This window comes from Anser brachyrhynchus (genome assembly GCF_964034855.1).
Source record: "Anser brachyrhynchus genome assembly, chromosome: 3".
Lineage (NCBI taxonomy): Eukaryota > Metazoa > Chordata > Aves > Anseriformes > Anatidae > Anser > Anser brachyrhynchus.
Genome location: NC_137696.1, coordinates 119108407 through 119126944, shown reverse-complemented (window position 1 = coordinate 119126944; position 18538 = coordinate 119108407). Strand labels below are relative to the sequence as shown.

The window sequence follows — 18538 nt, the reverse complement described above, 5'->3', positions numbered from 1 at the left end:
CAGGGGTAGCGTGGGATATCCCGAGTTTGAGACCACACGAGCAAGGAGTTGGTCTGGCCTAAACGACACCTAAGCAACCCTCTGTCCCAAGCAGCTCCTCGCACCCTGAGGATCTACAGCAAAGGGACAGAGGAGCCAGCTCCCAAGGCCAGCGGTGGCCCCGACACTCCAGCTCCCCACAGATGACCCTGCCACCGTGGCACTTTGCGGAGGGCCACTTAAGCAAGATCAACAATCAGGAACCTCTGCTGGCTGCTTTGTTTCACCCACTTTTATCCCACCTGCCAGAGGTTGGCCTAAGCTTTAAATAGAACAGATTGGGACGTTTGGCTCCCTGCATCTACACATAACCCCTCTCTAACCTAGCTCTGCTGCCCTCGCCAAGAGGAAGATTCACCACTACAGCCTCAGAGGCGTGAGATAACTGTGCCTATTACCAGATTATCAGCCAAAGCTCCTTATCAGTGGGATAAAGAGGTAATAGGGCCCCTGGAAATTTATCAGCATTCTGGAAAAGGGAAGCTGTATTTGCTGAAAAGAGCCCACCCTGTTAGCAGGTGTTGATTTTACTGATTAAAGGGTAATTAGGTTTGGCTGACTCAGTATACGGGAATGAAAAAGAACTCTGATGACAAGGGGTTTAAGGCTAAACATGGGAAGTGTGCTTGAGCAGCCTTTTATGTTATTGTTAATAACATGAACCAGAGGTTTGGGAGCTTACGTCAATGTCACGTGAGGACTTTGTTTTTAAACACGTTTGTAAAGATGCCTTCCAAGAGCAAAGGATAAAACAGCTCTTGCTAAAAATAATAATACTAATATACATATATATATCAACCTTTGAGAAACAGGCAATTCTGTTAAAGTCCATTTCCATAATACCCTTATTCCTTACGGGATCATCAGCTGTGTATTTCAAACGGAAAGAGGCCACCTGTCCCAACAGCAGCACAGACAAAGGATGGTCTTTCTCTCATGGATAGTCTTATAGGGTAAACATGAATCATGGGCACGCCAATGTGGGTCTTTGTTTTTGGGGTTAACAGCCCTTGAAATCCAACCAGGCCTTCGAAGATGTCTCCTGGGGATAGATAATAATGCATGTGATCATGCATAATTTCTTGGATCCCTTGTCCCCAAAGCTACCCAGAAGGGAGAGTAGGCCAGAACTGAGATGCAGTTACATCTTAGCTTGGAGGAAAGATTGCTTTCTTTCTCTCCTCCATGCTTAACAACTGTACCTCAGTCCTCCTTTATCACCATGAATTTAAGTGCATTGCTCTTTCTTCTCTCTTGCAGGTCCTATCCTTCTCCTGCTACATAAAACTGTAATATCTGAAACACGCATATGCCCAATGTGCTTTAAATACAGTTAACTACAACTGCAACTAGGAAAACTGAGGCACTGAGAAGTGAAGAAATTCATCATGCAGTTTGGTCACCCCAATATCACCCAGTTTATGAATGACAGTCAAAACCCAGATAGCTTAATTCCTAGTTTAATGCTGTATGTGCTCATCTTGCTGCTTTCTAGGGCTGATATTTGGCAATGCTTTCCTGTTTTTCTCTCACCCTGCACCACTAACCTCTGCTTTGCTAGGCTAAAGCACCATCAGCTTGAAGAAGGGCTGGTCAGTAGAAGAACAGGACCAGGATTAGGTTTCAGCTAGAGAACCATCTGTAAGGCTGAAGTCGTGTTTATTTACACAGTCACAAACAGGTGTATTTGTACAAATGTGCTAGGACTCATCTTACTTCTTGCTGTGCTTTCTATAATGTCTCAAAGCATTCTCCTTGAGAACACTGTTGTATTCTTCCATTTCAGTCACGGTGGAAGTAAAGCAGTCATTTCTCTGAGGTCACCCATATTTCAGGGTCAGTTAGGGGCAGCTGTATCAGAAATGAGAAATGATTAAATACTTACCTGAGCCCAATTAGAGCTCTGTCCACTTGGCCACACTGCCTCCTCATAAATGAATGTCAATTAATAACAAAACGTACATGCATTTATACCTATAGAAAACTGTCTAAACTGAGTGGAGAGAGCATCAAATATAAACCAGCAAAGCTTCCCAGTACAGCATGGCTCTTTGTACTCTTTTTTTTTTTTTTTTTAATTGATCTTTCCCTTAAGATTGTCTTATGGAAACAGATGGGGTTACTCATGGAAGTGAGCACAGTTTGCTTTCATCAGTATGGAGGCACAGGAGTTCATATAATGCAGTTTTGCAATAAAACACCAAGAATCTCAGGAGTAAAAATATTTTCCTGTCTCCATATTCAACATTAAACAACAGCTATGCAGAATATTCAAACTGATGAGCCTTGGAAGGTTTCACACTTTATGTCTCTCCATCAACCCAGCTTACAAAACAAATATAAATCCTGGGGGATTTGTTCCATGCTGGGACAGGTTTGGAGTGGGAGTGTTGCTAATTCTGTGTACAGCAAAGGTCCCGGGTGATGCATTTATCTCACAGAAACATTGAGAAATGTTGTATAGAGCGATGCAAAATTTTCAAATGTGTTAAAATGTTACAAAAATAAATATTTGGAGACTACAAAAGGATTCACAAGAAAGCTAAAACCTTTCTTCTCATGGCTGCCCTAAGTAACTGATGTTGAAACCTCTCTCAGCTGGCATTCTCCTCACAGTAATGACATGTTCTATGTCAGAGCATACGGTACAGCCTGGTGCTTTATTTCATAGAGTCATAGGATGGTTGGGTTGAAAGGGACTTTAAAGATCATCCAGTTCCAGACCCTGCCATGGCAGGGACACCTCCCACCAGCCCAGGCTGCCCAAAGTCCCATCCAGCCTGGTCTTGAACACCTCCAGGGATGGGGCATCCACAGCTTCTCTGGGCAGCCTGTTCCAGTGCCTCACCACCCTCACAGTAACGAACTTCCTCCTTATATCCTTTAAATCTACCCTTTTTTAGTTTAAAGCCATTACCCCATGTCCAATTTCAGACCTGCATATCCAATTGGACTTAGTTGCTGCCTTGTGTGCGGGGTGCTCTTAGATTAATCACTGCTCTAGAACTACAGGGAACTGGAGTCATCTTCATACTTCATCTTCGTACTCCACCGCAAACATAAGGATTTCCAGAAAAAAGGATTTCAATGATCAGAGTTTCTCAGACATAAGCTGGATTCTTCTTTTTCCCTGTGCTTCATCTGTCTTGACTCTTTAGATGTTGCTTCCTGACATTTCTTGATACGTGGGCACATGGCACCCAACTGAGACCATGAAGTGCTCCAAGACCTTTAAGAAGACTTACGCTGTTTTCTTATACCTTTAACATGAAACCTTTCTCCCACTTGACCTGGCTCTTTAGTACTCTCCTAATGGCTTTCCTGGGAGGGTTTCTCAGTCACTTGGATGATGGTACATACTGGCTTTTTCACTGTGACTGCTATCTTTCCTTCAATATATTCAATAGCACTCTTGAACTGCTTATTAAATAAAAGGACTAATTTTACATCTGAAAATATCTTTCTTTTCTTTCTCAAGCAGCCATGGACACTCAAATAAGCGGTGTGACATGAAGAGAAAGGTTTTATATTTTTTTGTGAATCCTTTTGTAGTCTCCAAATATTTATTTTGTTAACATTTTCACACACTGCCTACCAATCCTCCCACATAACTTACATTGTCGTTCATTTCCACAGACACCAGAATTCTTCCTCAGATTTACTTGTCTGGAAGTTCTCTGCTTTTCCTGTGGGAGAAACATGCCACGATGTACAGTGATACAAAATAAGGATCATCTCAACATCCAGCCTTCATATGACACTTAAGATGATGCCCCAGAACCTATCCCAAACCTCGTGGACTCTGCCTGAAGGCATGTGAGTGCAGTAGCACCAAGAATAACAGAAGAGTCCTTCAGTGCTCCCCCAGATCCTCCTGTCCCAACATATCTACACACGGTCACATCCCATCCTTATTACAACTACTGTTATAACGTGCATAGGACACTTACATGGGAAAGCCATTTAGTTGCCAGAGACCTTTTTTCCCACCAAAATGACTGTTTCCAAACATGGCCGTGAAGCCCTCGCATCACATCTACATCTATAGCAATAAGGTGAAGGAAGCAAGGGTCTCGACACAGGCACTGCAGCTCTTCTGGTTACGGTTACCTGTTAGACCTGTCCTTGGCATGCTTTTGACCCAAGCCACCCAGCATCCAGACAACTCCTGAGTGTGGCTTGGGGACTAGCAGGGAATTCAGCCATTCCCAACAGGAAGGGAGGAATCCTGCTTTGGAGTTTGATTGTATGAACATGGCCAGATGGTGCCAGCTGGTTCAGGGCCAAGGAATGAGTCTTGATCCTGGTTAGTGTACAGGTCTGAAAGAAGCCAGAGAAATTATGCAGAGAGTTCAGCATATGTGTCAGTATTAATAGGATTGCGACCTTTCTTTTTGTATGAGCTGAAGATCAAAAAGTGAGCTAACTCGTGCTCAACGACAGTAAGAGCACAGCCAGGTGCGTGCAAAACCTCCCAGTGGTATTTCAGAAGTTCTGAAGTGAAGATGCAGTGGCATGGGCTAAGAACTGAATCCCTGGTCCCTCGGGCAGGCCTGATCAGAGCTGCCCAGGAAAAGCTGCATCCTGCAGTCCCGCCTCCAGACTCCAGAACAGACGCAGCCCAGGCTGCTGGCTGCCATGCTCCCACATCCTTTAGATAGATCATTCTTACAGGGGCATTCAGCAGAGGCTGGGCTCAAGACTGAAGTCAGTGAAAAAGTCCTTACTGACTTCTCTGGTTCAACACCAGGACTTTCTTCTCCCATGAGAGTGAACTGACAATACGGCTCTCTGAGTCCCTCACATCCTCAAGTCCTTTGATCATCAGCAAATTTGAACAACCCTAGATTGCAGGAAAGCAGTTTCATTGAAGCTTATCACTTTCTGAAATTCTCTTTATTGAAGGGCAGGTCTAGTTGAAGGCAGAGCCCAAGAGCACATGAGGAATGTATAGTGAGCAAATCTTTTCCCAGCATAACCTGGACATCAGCTTTTGCCTCAGGCTTATCATTGCCTACAGGCACAAGGTATTTCTCTGTTTTCTTGCAGATAGCAAATCTCACCAAAAAAATCACTGGCTCACAAATCACAAACTGGTAAGAAATCAAAGGGAAATAAAGGAAATGCCTTTCTGCTCAATGGGCAACATTAATCCCAAGTGTAATTTCACTAGCGTGAGTGCAAATTCAACAATAGACTCGGTCTGCCATTTGCAGGAAGCAGAACAGATATGTTCTCTTTTTGCATGTACTTAAAAGGAGAAATGTTACTTAGAGTACAATTTCTTTTCCCTTATTTTATTATTTTTTTCTATTTGAAAGGAGTGTTTCAAAAGTAACTGTACACTTCCACATGCATTTAAGTACTCAGGACAATAATATTGCCAGCTATTTATCTTACGATGGTCTCAGGAGACTATCCAGTGACAAAGCCCAGGTGCGCTGGGCATTGCAGACAGAGCTGGATTATGTCATCTAAAACAGACCAAGGAGCTTACAACAGTGTGGAAGTTCAGGCCATTCAAACCTTTGCACTCTGTAGCCACAACAGTGGCATTAGGGAACTCCACTTAACTTCTAGACAAGAGACACTTCCCACTGCAGAAATCCCATACCAAAATATCACTGCCTTCATTGTCTCCAGACACCTGGCTGGAAGAGCCCTGCCTGGTACTTACTGCAGTAACGTTACTTGCTGGACCAGCTACAAAGAGCGCAGAGGAAGGAAGCAGGCTATGCAGCTGGCTTGCAGGAGATTTGGGGAGATTACAGGAGATGTCTGAGTTCACCTGGTTAGGGGCTGCCTGGACTGACTGCGCTGTTATGTGCAGAGCTGCTCGCAAGCACTAAACTAATGATTAGTGCTTGTAAACAACAGGGAATTACATAAGACTAGTATAAAAGGTGGCATTTCTATATGCACCTCTATATGCACCTCCACCTCAGAAACACCCTCTGGTGAATGACCGAAGCAGTGGTCTGTTTGTAGCAGGTGAGGTAAAGAGGGACTGGAGCTTCCAAACCCTTTTTTGATTTTTTGCTGGACCAGTCCTTTGCAGTGGAGAATCTTTTCTATTCATCACTACACTGTTGACAATTTCTTGCTTCACCTGCTAACCCCCTCTCGTTACATACATAACGAGCCAAACCATCTTCTTCTTCCTTCCTGCAAAGACAGGTAGAATAATTTATTTTCAGCTCACCGAATCTGCCCTGAGACAGCTCACCAGCTAGCATCCCCATAACCCTCCCTCCACAAAATGCACCTTCTGACATGAGAGGAAAAGCAGCTGTGTTCATTACAAAGAGTCTCAGGGTGACCCGAGTGCTGATTTGAGAGGTTTTCAGTGAAAGATAACTGCCACAAATGGTGTCATGATTACCTAGAAGAGTGGAGGGCTTCTTCAGCTGGGTTAGGAAGCTGGTGTCCATAGTTGCTGCTGCCTTTCTGGGGGATAAGGCAGAGATGTGAAGCTTGTAAAGCCCAATTCTCAGGTGAAAATCCTACAAATTCAGTGGATGCTAAGTGAGACATAAGATGAAGTCAGTTTCTCTCTCTCACCTATCTTTCTGGAATAACACCGCATGAAGTTGAACCAGCGTAGTGGAAAATAATGTTATGATTTCTAAAGGAGTTTTGCAAATCAAGGGATTTTGGATCAAATTTTCTCGTAAGCTTGCTCACTGTTTGCACAGTAATGAAGAGCAGAGGCTGGCTTGCTTTAAAATAATGAAAAGCTGTGATTTGGTCATAAATTTTTGGCTTGCTATTTCCCCTGCATGAGAAGGTTGTGATAGTAGGTATAATTTACTGTGACGAACCGCTGCATTAATGCATTCATCAGGAGAAAAAAATGGTCTCCCTTTGAAAGCTCCTGCCCACCTTGAGAGAGTAATGGGGTTATAAATGGAGAAAGAACAAATATTGACTCTATGAAATGTAAAGGTACCTGGGAGTTCACCCATCAGTCTTCAGATTACACCTGCCTTTCAAGATGAATGTTTCTTTTTTTTTTTTTTTAATAATCCATTCTATTTTTATTTTTTTTAAGCACCTAAGGAAACAGGATAGGGACATTCAACTCAGTGCGCTCGTCAGGTTTTCAAGATGCTCCAGATCATTTCTGAAGAAGCTCGGATTTCTGGAAGGAGGTGGGTGTTCCCAGCCCAAGAGTTATCTTTCATTTCAGTTTGACATAAGTACCGGAGGAACTGCCTGGGCTGGTCAATGAGTTATCTGTTTGAAGGTGTTTCTGCTGAGGCTTTCTGTAAGACAGTTCCAGAAGCTTACCCTCCATCATTTACACTATGGAAGCTCAGAGAAACATACATTCCTTGGCATCTGAACCTATACGGGGCTCGAGAGGATCCAAGAATTTACAACCTAAGGGAAAGGCCTCAGACACTGTTTACTGAACTTAATCTCACTTTGTCACACACCTTGCTTCCTCCTCTAAAGTCATAATATCTCACTCATTTAACCTCTGAGGCAACACTGTAATAACTGTCTCCTACACAGTCTATTGGAGTCTACTTTAGATTCATTTCAGTGTTGGCTTCCAAATTAGATTCCTCTTAAGATGACTTACAGAACCAGAAAATTAGGAGAACGTATATGTTGGCTGAGATAAACCAGTATTGTTGTCCCTTCTGTAACCTGTAAGGGTGCCATGCCATAGGGAAATCAATATTGAGTGCATACTCATCTGACAGTCAAAACCCCAAGACACTGCAAAACCAGCCATGTCTTAAATTCTCAATTATCTGAAAACAACAGAGATTCCAAGAGGACTTCAAAGACATTTCTGATTCTGAACGTAGGACCAGTATCTGCTGAGGCACTGGCATAACTGCCTACAGACCGGTTCATATTTCACATGTCATCTGCCCCCTGATAGAAAGCATCAGCACCTGTTTATTTTTCCCCTGTTAAGGTTATATAATAGCAATTTATCCTTCCGGGCTGGAATGCAGCAAAGGGAAAAGGAAACGGAAGAAAACAGATGTGCATGAGCACACAGGTGATGTGCCACGAAAGCTATGCCCCTTGTCAGAGGCATGCCAGGAGCCCGGGGCTCGGGTGAGCAGATGTAATCATTGCTCCAGCAACCCCAGGCGAAGAGGAGACCACAGGTCCGGCAGGGTTAACCACGCGTGGCTCCAACAGGATGTACGCTTCAAAACGACCGAGGCCTGGGGGTGTTTTGACAGAATGAGCTGAAGATTTTCCAGTCCATCGCCTCCCCAAGCTCAGTGCTAGGATGCTGGGTTAGGAGAACAGTTTTCCCTCTCCTCTTTGCTTGCTCTACAATAAGGTATAAAATGTAATTGTGGATGTTTGATGGCCGTCTTAGCGAACAGCTGTTCAAGCCAGAAGGGTCTGGTACCTTAGGTCATTTTAGGCAACATTTGGATTTAATAATTTTGTTTATTAAATTTCAGCAACTCACCTTAAGGTAACCAACAACTCATGCCTTATTGAAGGCAAGGTTCCAGAAAGACAAGAGCTGCTGCCAGACTTTTTGAACATTCTAATAAAATTCACTGTACTCAAACCTTTCTAGGTTAGTTGTTATGTTGCCTTGAAGCCCCACAGCAGTCCCACAGAGGTGCTTTGACACCTGGGATAAGGAGGACATAGGAATCCAGGCATTGCTTTATGCCCACGCTGACATGGTTTTTCAGGAGAGCCTAAGGGACTTAGGCAATGTGGCAGATACTCCTGGACTGTGTGACATGCATGGCCTCTCAGTCTGAAGAACACCATGGCTGCTCCACCAGAGACTGGTACACCTACAGCAACTATGAATCACTTGGCAGTTGCTCTGTAAAGGGTAGGATTTAGCTAGGACAAAAGCAGGCTCTGGGGCACTTCCATAAAAGCCACGGAGCAGTGGAGCTACTCCACAGCACCCAGTCTATCCTCGTGCTTCCAGTTAGCTTCCTTGAGCCTCCATTTCTCCCCTGGAAAAGCTGCTCAGGAGACTCAGGGCAAAAAGTGCCAGGTAACAACAGCCAACATGTCCTAGCAATAAGGGCATATTGAATGCCTGTCAGGATTCATTTGTTAGCCTTTCTTTCTCCCCATTTCACCTTTGAGTGGTAACCCTGTGAGTAGGGATCACTTGTAGGCTCTGTGCGTGGTTATATGACTGTACAAACCAACAAAGTACAGATGAGAGGAGAGATGGATGCATTTATGTTGCGTAAATGGCAGGGGAAGGAACTTCACTACTGAGATAACAGATGTTAATTTAAAGTTTTAGAAAGGAGTTTGCAAACGCAGTGTTTCCACTTTCAAATCCAACTGAAACCAAACTGTGCCAAGTCCTCAGGTCTGTACTGAGCCAGTGCTTGTTCCCATTTCTGAAGGAAATGACTGTGGGTGTTTCCTGTACACCCAAGGAGGAAGAGGTGAGGAAGGCTTCCAGGAGTCAGCCCCATTTCATTTGGAATCTGGCCTCTTGGGACATCCTGTTCTCAACAGTGAATGCACAGCATACCACACCTCCAGAACAGCTCAGCCCCTTGCAGATACCTCTTTCTGTACGGAGACATAACAGCAGCAGGTGTTACCGCTGTTTGCTGTGTTTCCTCTAAAAAGATATCCAAGTTCCCGTGGGGAACATGAAGTTTCACTCCCTTCTTCACACCCTCTGACGCTCCACAGACAGCTGTGTTGGGGCTGCTGCAACATGGCCTTGGGTGTTGAGAAGAAATCTTGGAGCCTGTGATTACAGGCTGCACCTCAGCCTGTTTCAGAAGGTGATACTGACAGCCTTCATCCTGTGCTGCAGAGGCTGATGCACGTATCCATGCTGGGACTGAAGTACCAAGTCCCCAGCCTCCTGGGTCCAGAGAGCATGCGTTAGATGAAGGTAGATGGGTCAGCTCAAGCCTGGAAGCAGTCTGCCCATGTTAACACAACTCAGAGCCCTGCCCCAATCCTTGTAACAGCTTTGGGGGTTCCTTAATTCACATTCAGTGTCAAGCAAGCTCAAAGGTGTTGACCTTAAGCAGCTGTCTCAGAACTCATTCCATGTTAACACTGGTGCAGCCTGTCAGGCATCTCTGCATCAAAAACGCATACTTTGCTCTTCTCTGCACGTGCCTCAAGTAACTCAGTAGCCTTCTTACAGTGAGGGGTCCAAAACAGAACACAATATTTGAGGTATGGTCTCCCCAGTGGCACATACACAGAGACAATCACTTCCCTAGTCCTGCTGACCACGCTATTTCTGATGCAGGCCAGGGTGGCATTGACCCTTTTGGCCACCAGGGCACACCGCTGGCTCAAGTTCAGTCAGCTGTTGACCAGCACCTCCAGGTCCTTTTTCTGCAGGGCAACTTTCCAGCCACTCTTCTCCAGATCTGCATTACTTCATGGGGTTGTTGTGACCTAAATGTAGCACTCAGCATTTAGCCTTGTTGAATGCCGTACAATTGGACGTGCCCCATCAGTCCAGCCTATCCGGATCCCTCTGCAGAGTCTTCCTACCCTCAAGCAGATCAACACTCCTATGCAATGTTGTGTCTGCAAAGTGACTGAGGGTGTGCTCAATCACCTCATCAAGATCATCAATAAAAATGTTAAACAAAACTGCTCCCAATACTGAGCCCTGGGGAACACAACTTGTGACTGGCCACTCACAACAATCCTTGCGCCCAACCATCCAGCCAGTGGGTTTTTGTTTGGTTGGTTTTTGTTTGTTTGTTTGTTTGTTTGTTTTGTTGTTGTTGTTTTTACCAGTGAAAAGTACAATTTTTTCTGTATTTGGGATGACTGTGAGCACTACAGAACCGCTGTGTTCAGTTTTGAAATAAACATTTCAAGAAGGACATTGAAATACCAGCAAAGATTTAAAAGACAGTAACATGAAGGATGACCTTTATTGGAATACCTTGTCCACATCTCATGGGTGACAAGGAATGAGGCCAAGCACTACTTTCTACCTATCTGGGTTTTCTGCCCAACAAAACTCAGACACCCACACAGGCAATTGCAGTGCATTTTAGTAGGAACAAAACAGAGCTGCAGGGCACAGCATCCCTAGGTTGAGTCATAGTTGCCTGGGCATTGTGGAAACACAACTACAGGATGTTACATGGGACAACCCTCCTCCTCCAGGGTAGATTCGGCCAAAACTCTTATCAAAAAGAACTCAGAGTGACTTGACCATGACTGCCTGAGAGGAAGACACACTTAGTGGGCCATAATTAAAGCTGTTTTAAATTTTGTATTGTAGCAGTAAGGAACCACAGCTGCACTTTCCAGGGACCTGACAGGAGGGACTAGAAATATGCTCTGCTCAAACGGAACTCAGTCAGAGAATTCCCAAAGTCCGCTTAATATTTGCCAGATCACCTGCACACAGTGATGCCTTTAATTCACAAATTCTCCTAGAAGCGTTTTACAAATGTGATTAACTCACGTGACTCTAAAGTGATCTACATTTTCACAGATTTTCTTACATAGGTAAGAAAAGTAGGAAAGCAGCCCTTCCTGTCCTATATCTGACCTGCTCAGCAAAGAAACTGAAGGTGAGTCCTTTGTAGCTGTAAGCTCAAGAAGGCTGTCCCCAAGAAAGGACAGACAAGAACAGGGGGTCCCCCACTAGTAAGATGCTCACACAGTACAAGTGTTGAACCTAGAGAAATAGCTGTTTGCAGGTCAACCTGCATTTGTGTTGCCTTAACATGGAGCATGCATGGCCTGCTTAGCCAGGCAAACCAGTGGTGCCTTGATGGCAGGGTGCTACAATAAACCACACAGAAACCAGACACAGTGTGCAGGGGCAAGGCGCTGGTCCCTGCAGGGAACCTTAAGTGAGGTGAGGTTCACCTACAGTAATTTGGGAATTCCTGAGCTTGATGTGGTTCTAGCTGTCAAGGTGGTCTTGTTAGAGATGTCAACAGAGGTCAGCCAAGGAGTTAGAAATGGCTCTCTTACACTGAATCATCCGATTCTCTTCTTTAAAGCCAGTTGCATGCCACAAATCTGCAGTTTTCCAAATTATAATCCACACATCTCCTTACAACCATTTTGAGACCTCCTCAATCACCATTAAAGTATTGGGATTATCCCTATCTGCTATATTCCTCACCACCAAGAGGTATATATTTCTACCCATTTTAATAGCACTTAGGCATTGATGAGAATGTAGTAGTAACAGTAGTAGTAGTGGTAGTAGTGGTAGTAGTAGTAGTAGTAGTAGTAGTAGTAGTAGTAGTAGTAGTTGTAGTAGTAGTAGTAGTAGTAGTAACAACAACAACAACAGTAATAGTAGTAATAATAATAATAATTAATGATTGTTGGGCTCTTTACTTCAAGTGTATTCTGTGTTGGTGGAGAATTTTTGTATTTTAAGGGCTAGAGTGCCCCCTCCTGTCACATCAGTGTCCCAAACATTAACTCTTCTGTTAGATCAGCAGATTATGAAGAAATAATACTGTGGCTTGTCATCTGCACAGCGTGTCACCCAAACAAGAGTTAACAATCCAAGCAGATAACCACAAACTGGAAAATACCTCTCGTTAACGAGGGGGCTCTGGCAGGCTGCAAAGTCGCTCGCCACAAATAACAGGGGCTGAGGGAACCTCCCAGGCAACGTGATTGATGCAATTAGTTGATGAGGCCAGGCGTATTTTGACAGGAATCCCTGAAAAAAACCTTAAACATCGGGGTGTTATTTACAGGTCTGCAACCTGCATTTAAGCTTTGCCTGCGCAGCCACTAATGGGATCCGGGCTGTTACCGAGGAAATCTGACTGAAAACAAAGGTATTCGCGGAGCAGCTCAATACCACCAATGCGTATAATCATTTTTAACAAATTAAATAAATAAATAAATAAATGAACGATTCGCGCTGAGGTTTCTTTTGGCCCTCCGCGCTTGCCCTAACCGCCCTGCGCGCCTGCGCCGGCAGCGCGGAAATGGCGGCTGTTGCCATGGCGGCGGCCTGCGGGAGGCTGGCGCTGAGGGGAGCCGCTGCCCGACCCAGCAGTGAGCGCCCCCCCGACCCCCTGTCCCTGTGTCCTCCTGTCCCTCTGTCCCCTGTCCCTCTGTCCTCTTGTCCCCTCGCCCGTGGCCTGCCCCTGCCCCTCAGTGCGTCCCAGGGGTGGGAGCCCCGGGCTGGGGCTTGGATGGGGGTGGGGGGGGTGTGGCCTTGAAGGGGAGGATTCGGCTTGAAACCCCTTTATTTTTATATTTTTTTTAATGGAGTATTTTATTCTTACAGGGTGTTTCTCTTTTTCGGGGTGCCGAAGTAGCAGGGATGGAGAGACAGCGAAATTCCAGCCGCCCCCGAAGCCCGTCATCATCGACAAGCAGAAGCAGAAGGAGGAGAGGAGGTAGGGCGGCCTGGGCTCGCCGTTCTCACACAGGGGTCTGCTGGAGGCAGCTTGTGCCGAAATATGCTTAAAATACCTGAAAGCACTGCGTTCCGGAGTTCCTGAGAGCAGCTAGGCAGGAAAAAAGCGTTAACGCTTTTCCAAATCAGCATTTGGAATTTCCGGTTAATGTTTTTACAAATTCAGGGGTTAGTGGATTATGTTTTCCTCTGTTAAAGGCATTCATCTCTTCAGTATGCCAGGAGGTGACACAGACATAGGTCCTGTGTCTGCCTTTGCCTTGCACCTAGAGCTCAGCTGTGAGCCGATCGCAAACATTGCTGGTATCAGCAGCGGTAGCCTTCATAAAATTTCTTCTGAGTATTTTTGTTGTCTCATTAAATCTGTTTGCATCGCTTTAAATGACACAGTGGTTAAAATGGTAGTGCTGTGCCTTAGAGAGAGGAGTATGACAATACAACATCGTGCATGTTCCCCCCAAAAAAGTATAGTACAAAGGCAGTGCACGAATGGGAAAAATATTAAAAATCAGACTACAAAATCTTTCACTCTGCCTTCAGATCTGTTAGTATAAATATCTTCAGGATAGGGTTTGATTTTGGGGTGTTCCTGTGTGAAGTCAGGAGCTGGACTCGATGAGCTTCATGAGTCCCTTCCAGCTGAGGTTGTTCTGTGATTAAGTAAGGAGTCCACCTAAGACATGCAGTATGTAATAGAATTGCTGACCAGAGCAGGGAGCCACATTTAAATACCATTTTCTTCTGAGCTGGTGTAACAGGGAAGGTCAGCAGCAGGCCTGATGTTGTCCACCATCTCTGTGTCCGCATATAGGTGGCAGCACCAACCAGGACCTCTGTGCTGCCCCGTGTGTTGTCTTGTTTTTCCCCTGTAGTCCCTGTAAGGTTTGTAAGGCAAGCTTGTCTTTGTCTTCTCCTTTTCTGTGTTCTCTTCTGGACAAATCCAGGAGTTTTAAGTGAGTTAAATATATCTGGCTTCATGCTCTGAGGCTAAGCTGTCACACCACCTAAGCCAGAGTGACCATGTGTAAATGGTCTATTGGAAGTGGCCCTCAGCCCAAGCCAGTACCCTGTCTGGAAGCCTTTGGCTTAGTAGTCAGAAACTGTACTCCAGGGCATGAGGAAATTCCTTGGCACAGTATAATTTACGAGAGCAGAAAATAACTCTAAGAGTCCCTTTTAGCTTCTCTAAAACAAAAGGATATTTATGCTGTGTCTTGTAGGCTCTATTTGGCTGTTTGCAAAAACTGATAACAAATTGACTATATAGTAACAGATGTGGAACATTAATTAGTAAGCGTTCTGCCGTGGGGATTACAACTAAACCATGAAATAATCTCTTCCTAAACTGTGATGACAGTAACAGAACTGTCCTCTCTCAGTCAGCTCCTCTGAGAACAACATTTATTATTTGTTTGAAAAAAAAATCTGTAAAGAAGCTTCTTGGAGAACCAAAAAATAAATAAATCAGTAACTTCATGAACTGCAGTTCATGTTTCCAAAAAGGCAGCTGGTACAGATGGTTCGTGGGTGGTAATTTTTAATTTTCAGGCAAGTATTTGGACTCTTCTGGTGCTTTTTATGCAAATGCTTTTGTTTTATACTTACAAAAAATTTTGATTTTCTTGTAGGTACTTGAGCCCTGAATTTATACCTCCCAGAGGGAGAACAGATCCTCTCAAATTTTATATAGAAAGAAAGGATATGATACAGAGACGAAAAGTCTTCAACATCCCAGAGTTCTATGTTGGTCAGTAACAGAGCCATCGTAATTCTGTCAATGTTGTTTGTTGTGCGGGGAGGTTAAAAAGAGTGCTTTTATATTGTTGGAAATTGTAGAACATCACAGTATCATGTGTTAGATTGACTAGTTTGTAATGCTATGTGTACTACTTCATATTTTAATTTCAATTTTACATCCAGCTTACATTGAAAAGATAATACTAATGCGTTTCTCTTTGGTTGTTTTTTATGTCCTGGTACTTCAGTACATGGTTTACCAGTAAAACTCAAGAAAGGAAACTGTATTAAATTATTTGTATTCAATTTGTATAAAGAAGAGTAAAAGATAAAGGTGAAGGGTTAAAGGTGAAGAAGGTTGATAGTTAACCTGTAGAGTCACTTTAATAAAAGTGTATTTAGGTGGTTTTAGTGAAAAACATTTTTGAAACTTACCTAAATACAGGCGCTTCATCTGATGCTTATACATATTCAGTGTGTCTTGATTTGGACAGTATAATTTTATTTATTTTTCGGCAGGCAGCATACTCGCCGTTACTACTGCAGATCCACATGCCGATGGCAAAACCAAACGGTTTGTAGGCATCTGCATTCAAAGAGGAGGGAAAGGGCTTGGCGCTACCTTTGTGCTTCGGAATGTTATAGAAGACCAAGGTGGGTTTTACCTTCAGCAGTTATGCCACACGTTTGAAGGCACAGCACTGTTTACTAATTTTATGTCTGTATACTTAATAGTTTCAGATCTGTACTCTGATGAGAGTGAATGTGTGGTGTGGTTTCACACTGATGGGCAGCTGAGCTCTGCCACACTGCTCTCTTATTCCCCCAAAAAGGTTCATGGGTTGAGATAAGGACTGGGAGATCACTCAGCATTTACAGTCACGGACAAAACAGACTCAGTATAAGAGAGATTCATGTAATGGCTCTGGGCAGCGGCAGGTCCCTTTGGAGCCAGCTGGAGCTGGCTCTGCTCTGACATGGGGCAGCTGCTGGGCTCTGCTCACAGAGGCCACTCCTGCAGCCCCCTGCTACCAAAACCTTGCCACATAAGCCTAATGCAATACAATTCTTTCTGGTTGTGCTTGTATTTGAGCCTAGGAAGCGTACTGCTAGCCATGTAAATACAAGTCCAGTTTGAGCACTGCGTGTTTGTGTGCACTGGAACTGTATGCATGAACTGTGTAACTAGCACAGATTAGCAGAGCTTTGTAATAACATCTTTTACTAGTTCATGACAAAGTTTGGAGAGGTGGAAATATCAATATTCTGAGATGAAATACAAAAGGGCTGGGTGTCTGTATATTTATGTATAGTTTGTATGTAGCCATTGTAACCAAAAGGAAGCAATGTTGAAAACCCAAGCTTCTCTTGCCCAAATTTAATTCATTTGATGTCTCTGTCTGTTCTGTTATCCAAAACTGGACTTAGAAACTTGCATTTGCCTGTGCAGATACAATGCACGTGGACAGTCACGTGCACGCAGCACTGTGTATGTATTTCCCTGTACAAGTAGAAAGCAGTCTTGAATAATATGGGTATGTAGAACACTGAAGAAATACTATTTGGTATTAGTACTTCCAGCTGATTTGATCGTTAATCCAGACTTTCTTTCTCTAAGGTGTTGAAATATGTTACGAACTATACAGTCCTCGAATCCAGGAAATCCAAGTTCTGAAGCTAGAAAAGAGGCTGGATGACAACCTGCTATACCTGCGAGATGCCCTCCCTGAATATAGTACCTTTGATGTGAATATGAAACCTGAATCTCGTTTAGACCATGAAGAAATCCCTGTAAACAAGGTAGGAGCTTAATATTTTAGAGAGAATATGGAAGATAATTCAAATGCTTTCACACACAGGGTCTGATTTTGGGGTGGTCCTGTGTGGAGCCAGGAGCTGGAACTGATGATCCTTGTGGGTCCTCTCCAACTCAGGATATTCTGTGATTTTGTAATATCCTGGAAGGCTGTTAACAGCTTTTACTTGTGTTAGTTACCAGGGTAACAAAAGTACATAAAATCGGGTGTCTTTATGCCATGTCTGTAGTGAAAGAATGTTCATAATGGAAATACCAACCATCCCCATTAATTAACTTGGAAGACACACGCACGTAGTTGTGGCTTTTGTGTTGCTGTATTACATTTTGCAGAGAGCACAACTTCGGCTACAGAAATGTTAATGCTGCTGATTTTGTGCTTGTCAGGAAGGTAAGAGTGGAAGAGTTAGCTAAAATCTCTATCAGGTCTGGCTACCTACAGACCCTGTAAAAGAATGCTAACTCAGTAACTTGCAGGGAGAAACGATTGCTCTCACGCTTCCTTTTCTTTTTCCAAAGTAACGTAGAACTATCAATTGAGAGTTAACCTCATTGTGTGTGTCAGTTTAAGGACTGTAATAAATCAAGACTTATTTTATCTGTACTAACAGATACTATGACAGCGATGTGGACAAAAAAAGTTCCTTTTCTGTCAATGGTGTCCAGTGGTAGTCCCTTAATTTCCTGACAGCCTGGTCTGTTTTCTATTGCTTCATTTCTGTGAACTTAAGTGTTGAGACAAACGCTGCTCTGACAGTCAGTCAAACTTCTGATCACCTAATACCTTTTGTGTGTTTTTTTTCCTTTAAATCTTTTACCCTAGCTGCAGGTAAGAATGAAACCTAAACCATGGTCAAAACGGTGGGAAAGGCCAAAATACAATATAAAAGGAATAAAGTTTGAGTTGCCGGAGAAAAAAATGAAAGCAGCACAGAAGTGGAGCCAGCCATGGCTGGAGTTTGATATGCTGCGAGAATATGATACTTCAAAAATAGAAGAAAAAATTTGGAAAGAAATAAATGAAGAGCTTAAATAATGGCTGGCAAATCTAGGAATTGAGAACATTTAATACTTTGAATTAAATTAATTTTTGTATGTACATAAGCAAAATATGCAATAAAGTTAACCTTTTCAGAATTTGTAAGCATACAAAGTTGTAGTTGAACATTGTCTCCATGCCTGAAAACAAACACTCCCTTTTCTGAGAAGGGCAACAGTGTTCATCCCAGCTTCAGAACTGAGAGGCCTCCTCTTTTAAATTACAGTGAACAGGGCTTTGCATGAACACTTCACCTTTGTGTTATCATTTCCACCTCCACTTCTGTCTTTTTGGAGTAGATGGTGGCCAGTTGTGAAACTGCTAGACTCAAGGGTCTCCAAAAGGGGCAACAGCAGGGAAGTAGACAGACATATACAAGCCCAACCCACTTCTGATGATACACCAATAATAATCTGCCAGAGCAGCACATACAAACACTTTGAAACCAGTTTTAAAGAACTGAGCCAGAGCAGCTGCTCTTTAAACCAGATCCTTTCGATTAGTTTAAGTTGATCATGAAGCATCATCACAGAAGAGT

The 18538-nt window shown here is 43.7% G+C and overlaps 2 protein-coding genes across 2 annotated transcripts in view; one reads left to right on the top strand and one right to left on the bottom strand.

The window, feature by feature from the left end:
- EVA1A (eva-1 homolog A, regulator of programmed cell death) overlaps positions 1-473 on the bottom strand; it is a 204712-nt gene extending 204239 nt beyond the window's left edge. The window contains exon 1 of the mRNA XM_080584931.1: positions 363-473. The gene's annotated coding sequence lies outside the window, so the exon portion shown is untranslated. The remainder of the gene's footprint in view (positions 1-362) is intronic.
- A 12419-nt stretch (positions 474-12892) lies between these two features.
- MRPL19 (mitochondrial ribosomal protein L19) lies at positions 12893-18114 on the top strand. The gene is made up of 6 exons (XM_080588586.1): positions 12893-13041; positions 13277-13388; positions 15037-15155; positions 15665-15799; positions 16764-16945; positions 17785-18114. Exons 1-6 carry the CDS (start codon positions 12972-12974, stop codon positions 17995-17997), a joined length of 831 nt encoding a protein of 276 aa, XP_080444712.1. The 5' UTR covers positions 12893-12971; the 3' UTR covers positions 17998-18114.
- Positions 18115-18538: the final 424 nt, after the last annotated feature.